The sequence below is a fragment of the Eurypyga helias genome, unplaced genomic scaffold, assembly GCF_000690775.1.
Source record: "Eurypyga helias isolate BGI_N326 unplaced genomic scaffold, ASM69077v1 scaffold19000, whole genome shotgun sequence".
In the NCBI taxonomy this organism is placed as follows: Eukaryota; Metazoa; Chordata; class Aves; order Eurypygiformes; family Eurypygidae; genus Eurypyga; species Eurypyga helias.
This window is the reverse complement of record NW_010223989.1, coordinates 10,868-22,026: the sequence shown is the minus strand read 5'-3', so window position 1 is coordinate 22,026 and position 11,159 is coordinate 10,868. Positions and strand designations below refer to the sequence as shown.

General features: G+C 37.3%; 1 protein-coding gene across 1 annotated transcript in view; it reads right to left on the bottom strand.

Annotated features, from left to right (window-relative positions):
• Positions 1-11,159, bottom strand: part of LOC104515951 (vacuolar protein sorting-associated protein 13B-like) — a gene marked incomplete at both ends in the record, with an annotated part of 19,264 nt that overhangs the window by 3,694 nt on the left and 4,411 nt on the right. The window contains 4 exons of the mRNA XM_010160131.1: positions 499-668; positions 1,252-1,443; positions 6,716-6,803; positions 8,201-8,338. Of these exons, the coding sequence (XP_010158433.1) occupies positions 499-668; positions 1,252-1,443; positions 6,716-6,803; positions 8,201-8,338 (588 nt within the window). The remainder of the gene's footprint in view (positions 1-498; positions 669-1,251; positions 1,444-6,715; positions 6,804-8,200; positions 8,339-11,159) is intronic.

The following is an 11,159-nucleotide window of genomic DNA, read 5'->3' as shown; positions in this document are numbered from 1 at the left end:
GATGTGGGACTCCTAGAGATCTTCTCCAGAGATCTCTTCTAATCCAAATTACTCTCCGAATCTAAAAATTATCCTATGTGTATAAAAACAGGACAGTAAGTTTATTTACATATGACTCGCAATCTAAAAGTCAGAATTATTCTTATTTTTAATAGGTTTGGATTGAAGCAGAGAGAGCAAATTGAAACTCTAATTTAAAAAAAAGTAAGTTCACTTGAATTCAACTTGTTTGCCTCAAACCTACAATAAATACAGGGCTGTTCACGCATTTTAAAAATACCATCTGCCCATTTCCGTAAGGTGAATCTGTGAACTAGCGAACTAATCACTGCACACACACTAATTGTCTTAGAGAGCTGAACTGAAGGTTCATGGGCACCAAACTCATTTGGAACTCAGTAATACATCCAGCACATGGAATAACAGCCCAATGAGCAAATTTATGTGAAATAGCACATGCTCATCTAAAGAGCTAAATAAATGTCTGTGCATACATACCTTCTCACCCATGATTACGGGCATCAAGTGGTCTAGTAAATTGAATTCTGCCACAGGGATTATAATTGTACACTTCAGAACAGTGAACGTTGTAAGCCGAGTGGGAATGTATTCCTCTAACGATGCTACTTCTTCTGAGCTTGGCATAGTTCTATTTCCATCCGTAACATCTACAATAGACCAAGATTCCAGTTGTTTAACTAAAATATATAACTATTCCCTTCACTCACTGTTTCAGAAATGGTTAGGGACTAGTAAAACACTGAAAACTTTTTCCCAACTCCCTTTCATATTTAACAATTTTATTCCACAATGGTTCCACCTTTACGTAAATGCAAGCGTAACTGGCTCTTCCTTACTTTGAAATCTGTACAGCTCTGTCTCAGAAACTCATCTTAACAATTTACCTTAGCTTGTTTCCATATTTCAAATTAATAAATACATACCAACAGGGATATTTTGTTCTCCAAGACCTCAAAATTAATCTAGAGTTGTCAGTGAAATAAGCCTTCCGTACTCAGCTAGAGGTATATGATTCTAATGGACTCCGAAGTGCCCGAAATTATCTCAGAGGTATATCCAACACTGATGGGAATACTGCGATTGATTTTATCTTTATTTTAATTTTTGTTCTTTGGACACAAAATCCCTTGACAGATTTGGACTTTAACTATTTGGAAGTTGCACCTTCAAGAGAACTGAATTTGGTCTGGTTTAATTCTGTATATTCATGTGTACGCAATAGGAGCAAACCTGGCTTAGTTCTGCTGTACGGCTCATATTCATGTTCCAGAGCGCACACTATCATTTTCATTATCCGGTGTACCGCACTGCTGTCCAGTCGAAGATTGAGTGGGCCCACAATGAGGTTTTTTGTAGACATCTCCTGAACATGTCCAAAATCTTCACTCTTAACTGAAGAAAGGTCTTGCTGATTTCCAGAAACTACAAGAAGTATTATAAATAACAAATTATTATGCCAAACAATTGGACATAATAAGATTTATCAGCTAATTTTGTTTCAAATCCTGTGATCATAGACTTCTAAATATACAGAAAATAAAATGAATGGAACACAAATATACTGCGACTGGTTTAACATGTTTAAAGAAACTTTATTCCTGTTTAATGAAGAGCAAATAGGGCAAGATTCTGCCTTGCATCCAAGCACAGCACAACTTAACAACCCTTTCCATTAACCTTGTATCTCTCAAGCTTGAGACTCTCCGAAGGTGTCCAAACAATCTCCAAACTTCTTTACCAACTTAAGCCCAGTTGCCAGTGACAACTGTGTTGTTCAAAACTTTCTGCAGTTTACCACAAAGATTTCTATCCCAAACAATCAAGGAAACGGTGTGCTGCAAAGAAACTACAGATATGGACCCTTGACATGCTAGCTGCTGGTACATGGGCTAGAACAGCAATGAGAATCACCCACTTGTATCGTCAGAAACAGACTGACCCTCTCTTCCATTCACTGTTGTGGTAAAGCATGGGCAGCCAGAATGAAAACTTCTTTAACCATTATGCCTCAGACCGTTTTTAGAAGGTCTGCCACAGAGATTTATAACCTTTGTGCTCAGAACAGAACTAGTGTGCCAAAGTACAGTTATCATTTTACTGATACAGATATAGGGTTTTGAGTTAGACCAAGATCACACGTTCACTGCGTACAGGCTACTTATCAGCTACCAAACAGCATGACTCCATTTCTCTAAACATAATGGAAATTCTTCAGTTAAACTATGCAAATTTCTGAAGCTTAAGTTTTCCTGTTACATATGACTTGCAAAAAAAAAAAAAACCCAACCCACTTTATCCCTCTAACATACTTAGTTTGCAGAATTTCTCCCTTTTTTCTACTAAATCCTCACTTTGACAGTGTCCTCATTGCTTTGACACAAGCACTAAACATTAAACATCTTGCTAACCATTACACAAATGAACGGTCTGCTAAAATAAGCATCAAGACTGAATGGCTCCTGAGACCAGCAGTTGTAGGATGACAGTTGAATTCATTCAGTGAATCTGGACAGCACGTACTCCTTAGACAGCATAGTACTCCATAATCCACCTGGTCAAAGCCGTGACAAATAGGAAAGCTGGGAAACGCACAGCCGCTGTCATCAATTTCACCTTGGTTTCCACAATTTAACACACCTGCAACTGCAGAGCTGTTAATTTGATATGTTCTCCTTCATCAAGTCATGCCCAGAAACCAAAGGCCGTGTGAGTGATGGACTTCCCTGATGAGCCTTCTCATCAGTAATATTTTCCAAGTTTCCAAACTCTCATCCATTGTGAATCTTGCACACCTACTCAATGAAAGATCCCATTCCTTCCTCTTTTCACCCATCTGCCTGGATGTAAATCAACCTCTTTCCTTGTATAAATCTCAAGCTTCTGCCTTTCTGTTAGTCACAAACTAAAGGCACCTGTAGAGAACTACAACCCAAAACCACAGGAAAATCTGACAATTCCAACCTTTTGTTATACCATCTTCCTCACCGACACAATCTGTCCGTCCTAACAGAAGTGGCAAGACCAGCTCAGCTCATCAGGCTGGGCAGTGGGAACTGCAGCTGCTGCAGAGCGCTGACCCACCCACTTTGTGAAAGAGATGTAGGATCTGTCAGCTTATGAGTAGCTGCATGGCTAAGCAGCCTGGCATGGTATGCTTCACAGCTTCAAGGGAAAACAACTGGAAGAAAGCATGTTTTATTTCTGGTTGCCTCAGAGGAACCTCATCATCTTTCACCCTCCACTTCCTTTTCTCTCCCTCCTTTAATGTGCTGATTCTAAACAGTCTTTTTAATGGGGGAAGTAAGCTTTGGGGAAAAGGAAGGGAGGATAGGGGTTTTTTTCCCTTATGTTTAAATTATAGTCTATAAAATGTTTTTGCTTCTAAGCACTGGTGAGGAAAATGTCCCCAAATAAACAGAGATATGCAGAATTTGACACTGAGCTGGCCTAATGCTCTGCAGGCCTTTACAGGCCTATATACTCAGCAGCAGAATTAACTTTGTCCCCAAAAGCCCAACAGAAGTTGATGGTGAGAGCATTTATAGATTTACAGTCTCTGCTCCCCTGGTGTTTTGTTCACCATTTCTGAGAAGAATTAAAAAAAAAAAAAAGAAAAAAAAAAGAGGACAAATATACTACTTTACAAGGTCTATTCGAATCTACAGATGGAACTGAAGTTACAAGCTTTTCAATAAATCCTGAAGAAGACTTTAAAAAAAAAAAAAAAAACCCACACACCAGCATACAACCTGCTGTCAGGATATGCTTTTTTTAATACACAGTCCTTCCAATTCTACACAGTATCCAGTTCAGATGAACACTATTAGGAACTGTAAAATACTGTAACCTCATAAAAAAAAATATTAAGGCCAAAAGCCTTTAGAAGTAATAACATCCTACCTTTTCAAAAAGGAAAAGAAAAAATCCTCATTCACTCATATATACTGTATGCATATTAATAATATACTGAAGTGACAGCATGTATACAAACCGCTTTCTGGAGTAGTTCCATGTAACTCTAACTACGCTCAAAAAGAATGTGATAGAAAGCCTACTGCTACTAAAAAGTAGGTGATCACAGGTTATTTTTGAAAATTTGCAGATGCATAAAGGTAGGTAATTTCTGATCACGACTGTTCAGCTCTCCGTAAACCATATGTCTGATTCTAACTGACAAAAAAAAAAGTCTTAAAATGAGAGTGCTGCATAATAAGCTTCCCATCAAAATACAGAGGTACCCAGTATAAATAAAACCACCTCAAAAGTACACCCTGTTAGGTCTATAGGTCATACAAATCAGTGATCAGGGAACTGCTAGGCTATATGATGTTTCAAGGAAATTACTACTTTGCACTGAAATACAAAACAAAAAAAAAAGAAAAAATGGAAGGGAAGAACAGTCAGAATTTCAAAATAACAATACTGTGCATGACTACCTACCTTGTTTTCATTCAAAATACTAGAAATTATTAATGCACTTCTACAAGTGACAGATGAAACTCCTGAGGTTAATGTTATCCATGAGATATTTGCAGTTTAATCAGTAATCGTATGCTTTGGAAAGGTTAAAAGGGCAAAGAAGGTGTCAAACGAAAATTGTCTCAACAGACAAAAATCTTACAATCACAGTAAATGCCTCCTCTAACTTAAGTTGGGTTAGTTTTTTTAGAGGAAGGTGGTGTGCACTGATTGTACATAAAACCATAGTTAATGGTGTCAAGACAAGACATAGTAAAATACTTTCATATAAATACCATATATTTAAAATGTAGCAACATTTATATTGTTTTCAAAATCTTGAAGTATTTATTTGAAATGAAATAATTTACACCTATTTGTTCACATTCTATGTAATAATTACATACTTGACTCACAATATGGAAAAATTAGCTAGAAATTAACTAGCAGAAAACGTCACATTTGCTTTTCTGAGGAAGAAAACTATTTGAAAATTTAAGTTCTTGATTCTAAAGCTATAGCAACTATTTCAACTATTAATTTAACAATTAATTATTCATTCTTTTATGTAGTCAGGTAGCTAATATCAGAGAATCAATACTGAAATAAAAGCACAGAGCAAGGCTTCATAGGAAGCCAAGCTACATTTTGTGAGGTGTTTTCCTGGTGACTGATGCAGAAAATAAAAGCCAAGGCACTGAGAAAGCAAACTGAAAGAAATAAAAGAAGCTGAGGAGGGGAAAAGGTATTCAGAAATACCAGTAGCCTGGCCTTGAGTAAAAAATTATACACACATATATACATCCGAGTTCAACAATTTCTGAAAAGGGTTACAGTCAGAAAAAGGGAAGTCATTAAATTCCTTGTGCATTCAGAGAAACAAGACAAAGTACTCCATAAAATCAATTTTTCCTCATAATCCAATATTATTTAAGGTTCTATACCAAAATTCAAAAAGGAGGTAAGCTCACCCTAGGCCTTCCAACTTCTCTACATGAATATTCTGCATGCAATTAAACTGTTATTTCTTTATTAAAACCAGAAGCAGACTGCAGTAGAAGCTTGACTTAAAATACATTTTCTAAGCTTCACATCACACTCATAGTACAGGGAGGAAAGGCTCAGGGCCCAGAAAAAAACTGATAAATTGCCTAGTGTATCCCTCTACTATCGAAAACAATACTATCATTTATTTATTTTTATAAGTTTTGCATGATCCATCCTCTAAGCAAACTGGAAGTTTTTCTTTCCTACTCCTTTTATAATGTCTAACGAGTCCAGAAAACAATAATGTTAGGAGTTAAGACTTCTCTTACAGGGACAAAAATGTGCCAAAAAGAACAGATGAGTTGGACTAGGTAGCAAGGACAAATGAAAACAGTATGAAGGTCCAAACAGATGTCCACAGAAATAGTGTTCATGGTAATAAATACACAGGTGGGGAAGAAAGCATTATTTAGGCAATAAAATAAATAAAACAAAACTGCAGAACAGCAACTGTAGATGACAATCCTCCCAGGGGTGGGGAGAAATTACATCGCAGTTCATGACAAGAATATCTGTAAAAACACATAAACATAATACTTGCTGATACATAAACTCCTTAGTCCTGGCTTTTGTGACACTCATAAAAATAGATATACTTACTACACTCAATTCACTGTATTGTCTCAGATTAAGAAAATAACTGACAGGAATCTCAAATTACTCAGAATTACCCAATATCTATGTGTGAATGGTTTAGGTCAGTATTTGGTCACAAAATTGTCCAAATATGTGTATTTAAAGATGAATTCTCCACATTTTTATCCTTGCATTTTTCTTCATAGGAGAAAATGACACTCCATCCTGTGCACCAAGCAGATGATCAACTTCATTCTTCAACCAAGGTTTCGCAAAAGACTTTTTTTCCCCCCAGAAGTCAGTAACAGTAAGTTAAAAAAAAACAAAGACATCATACTTCATGAACTTCACTGTTAAAAGGGAATTATTTTCAGTTTAGTAATTGACTATAAAAGATATCATTTTGATTACTTATGCAGGGAAAAAAGGAGAAACACCAAGAATCAACAGCTAACCAAAACAATCTCAAATACATTAATGAAGATGAAAGCATTTTAACGATGAACCTGATGGTAAACCTAAGGTAAGTTAGAGGACAGTTGGTCAAGGACCAGCTAGGCACGAAAACCTTCATTTCTATTATTTAACAGGGTAAACAAAAGCAAAAAGGTACCTTTGCCACTCGTGCTTTCCATTGTGTACAAGTAATCCATGTAGAAAGCCCCAAACCTCTGCATTCCAGCTATCTCTGTGTACGTCTCCTACCAACAAAGCAAAGCCAACAAAGGAAATGTTGTATAAGGAAAGAATCTTGAGATTACCAACTGATAGGTTGGTATGAGAGAGATATATTCATGTTTGGATTTGTGCATCAACACACGGAAAGGCTTATCAAAACAAAGGACAAAGGTTATCCCAAGGAATTCACCTTTCCGATAGGTAATGTAACTTCTATTAGAGGCCACACAAAGGCACATCCATAATTCCAGTGGACATGCTGACCAGTTCATCAATAACAACCAGTTAATTGGTAACTTTAATGGAGTAAATATTCTTCACTTGACCTCTTGCATCCAACAGATCTGCCTAATTAAATACATTGAAAACTGAAGCTCATTCATTCTGCTTTTTTTATTTAAGAAATATTGTGATTTATTCTTCACACAGTAGGAAACTTCTTAAGACTTTATGCCATCATTGGGATTTATGCATAAATATAATCCACAATTACACAGCAAGTTTGCTTCCCCTCTTGACAAAAGATAGGCAAATCACAGAAGACAGGCTAAGGAAAAAGTAAAACTTAAAACTAAAACACAGTATGGGAAATGTTTGAATACATTTAAGTAGTAGTAATTTCACTAATTAATTTCATTTCCTGTGGGATTCTTCAGGGTTACACTGTTTCATCAGTGGTACTACTAAAGGTGAAACTAGTGAAAATTAAATTTAAAAGAAAGATACATTCAAAATTGTAAATGGCTTACCTGTGCACTAACAAATCATACACCCCCACCTATGAACACACCTGGAAGGGACAGTCTTTATGATCACAGCCAGTCTTTAAAAATTTCAGACAATCAGGGAATAAAGTTTCACTTTATTTTTATTTAATTTTTTTTTTTTTTTTTTACTTTGTTTTCACCTTTCAGTGAATGAAAATTTGTCTCTACCAAAGGCAGAATTAGCAAGACTTCCTCTAAGCAGACAAACACAGCACACAGACAACAAAATTAATATTGGCAAGGAGCTGGTTTCCAAGAGAGCACTTATTAGTTTCAAGACAGTGAACTACTTATTGGTTGGATTTAAAGTAGTATGTGCTGGTAAAGCTTGATCTTTTGCTAGCATTCTTTCATAGTTCTGTTTTTCTCTGCAGGTGTTCTGTAGTTAGTGCTTTTGGAAACTATGGCACTAACTCAGCTTTTTCAGCAGAAGCAGTTTGAGGTTTCTTTTGGACATGTTTTTGTAATTTATTTTTTTTTTAAACATAAACAGGTTTAAATTTTTTTTCAGCTATCTGCAAAGTAAGATTCAGTTAAACATGACAAAGTAATGAAAATCAGTCCTATAATGGTGCACAGTTTTAAATTAGCACTAGAAATTCATTAGAAAGCATGAGAAAGTTTTTTTTCTAAGAAAAATGTAATTTTCTGACCTTATGATGAGCTGCATCCAATATAAACTCTGCCCGAATACTATTATTTTCTGGACTTCTGTAATCAAATAGTGAATTCGTAAGGTATGTCATCCCTTTTGCACTCAGATTGTCTCCACAATTAAAGAAGTAGGCCTCCTTCATGAGGTAGCAGAAAACAATAAGGGAAAGGAGAAAAAAACCCATACAGTCAAGTTAACAAAGCAGTTTCAATTCTGTCGTAAGACACATGACATGGCAGCATCCCTCAAGAGCATATTTCATTATGAATGAAAAGAAGACAAAATAACTTTATTCAAATAACACTGGAGTTCTTGTCCACTCCCTCCCCATCTTCAAACTAATAAATATGTCCTGAGCTAGTGAATATTATACAACACACGATATGCAACATGCTAGTTTTATTTTAACAGAAAATAACCTCAGATCACTGTTACTCTGAATTCTGCACCATCGTCTTAACTACACACAATCCTGTCACTACATACTCCAGTTCTCTGACTGTCCAATGCCTTTCAGATGCTTTATCTATACGCTTCATGATAAGGAGTTATTTCAATGTATGATCTGCTTACTACCTCTATTCATCTAGATTTTTACAGGCCTTGTCCTTACCAAAAAACCTCTATCCTTCCAAAATCAACACAACTTTACCATCAAGAGTTAACTCTTCTAAAAAAGGTTATTTACATGAGACTGAGAAAAGATGTGGGGGGAGGTCACATGTAACAAAGCTGAAACCTTTATGAAAAGCCCAGTCCCAATTACAGCAGTAAAGAAAGAGAACAGGTGAGTCAGTATCAACATCACCACCCTTCTCACAAAATCAGGTATTTTCTAATATTCTCACCCTAGAGGGTGGCAGAAGAATTAAAGAGAACAAAAACCCAAATGCCCTTTATCAATTAACCTACTCTCCCCAACTAACCAACTATCTTATCAATTCATTCACTCACCCACCCCAATCCAAAAATCACTTCTGTCATTTATACCTCACAATCTCGTAGTTGCTGCAGACAAGGCTGCCATCCACCCTCGTATCCCCAAGCACATCTCCCTTGCATCTGATAAGGATAGAGCATCTTTTACAGTTGCAGCACACCAGTTATGTAGTGTATCCCACCACACCCCTATAATCGCAAGATCATACTCTACAGCTGTGTAAGGATAGCCAATTCTTCTTGTTTGTTTTCTGTCGTGTGCATTTGTATGCAAAAGCTTGAGATGGATGCCAAGCCATGCTGCTCTCATAGGGGAAGTACAAGAACCTGATCCATCGTACCTACCATAGTACAATACATGATCTTTTTCCAAATAAGGAGATAATTGACATTACTACACAGTCGCTATATATCTTCTTTCACATTCTTAATTTTTTCACCTTGAAATAACTTCCTAAGACTTCACAGAGCCTTAATATCATGTCAACAGTCTGTCATTGTCTGCATTATTATTTGCGTTTATGTAAACACAGACGATAATTGCTGTTCTCCAGTATTTTAGGGCACTATTCTACCTATAGTTCAACCAAATATCCCCAGTATTTAGAATTTCATGCACCACTTCATTAAATATTTTAAGACTAGCTCATATGGATATCTGATTTTGTCTTGTTAAGCAATTCAAGCTTTGCTTCTATTTAAAACATAAAAATTAATACTGTTTCCTTCTTTACTTGATACTGCTCTCATCAACCTTATTGAAAAATAAGGCAAAACACTCCTTCAGTATTTGAGTCACACTTCTGTTATCTTTAGCATATGGTGATCCCGTATCTTCCCTTCCAATCTTCTGTTTATTTAAGTACTTTCAAAGGTTCAACTGTGTTTTAATTTGTTATGGAAGATCAAAGCATGTAGTTACAGCTAATGATGACGGTAGTGGGATGTCAAAAAAAAAAGCCTTTTGCATTGCAGCTTCTCACTCTATCTGTCTTTCCAACTGTAAGGAACAGACACTGAGTTCTATGTTCCAGTGACACATACAAAAAACTTAAAATCACAATTGGTAACAAGAGTCTCTCTGAATTCTTGTAATCAAGTATTTTAATACTTAAAATTACCTTCTATGTCGAAATGACTACAACAGTGGACAAGGGACGAGCTACAGGTGTCATCTAGCTGAACTTATAAAGGGCCTTTGACATGGTCCCCCACAACATCCCTCTCTCTAAACTGGAGATATGGATTTGATGGGAGGACAGTTCAGTGGATGAGAAATTGGTTGGATGGTCACATCCATAGGGTCTCAATGTCCAGATGGAGACCAGTGACAAGTATTGTCCTCAGGTCTGTACTGGGACCAGTACTGTTTAATACCTTCATGACAAACAGTGGAATCAAGTGCATCCTCAGCAAGTTTGCAGGCAATACCAAACTGGGTGGTGTGGTTGACACGCCTCTGGGACAGGATGCCATCTAGAGGGACCTGGACAAGTTGAAGAAGTGGGCCCCATGTGAACCTCAAGAGATTCAACAAGGCCAAGTGCAAGGTCCTGCACATGGATTGGGGCAATCCTGGTATCAATACAGGCTGGGGGACGAATGGATTGAGAGTAGCCCTGCCAAGGGGGATACTGGTGGATGAAAAGCTGGACATAACCCAGCAAAATGCACTCAAGCCCAGAAATCCAACCATATCCTGGGTTGCATCAAAAGAAGCATGGTCAGCAGGTTGAGGGAGGTGATTCTCCATCTCTTCTCTGCTCTTGGGAGACCCCACCTGCAGTACTGTGTCCAGCTCTGGAGGCCTCAGCACAGGAAAGACATGGACCTGTTGGAGCAGGTCCAGACAAGGGCCACAACGGTGATCAGAGGGATGGAACACCTTTCCTATGGTGACACCGTGAGAGAGTTGGGCTTGTTCAGCCTGGAGAAGAGAAGGTTCTGAGAAGATCTTATAGCACCTTCCAGTACCTGAAGGGGCTACAAGGAAGCTGGGGGGGGGGGGGGGTATTAGG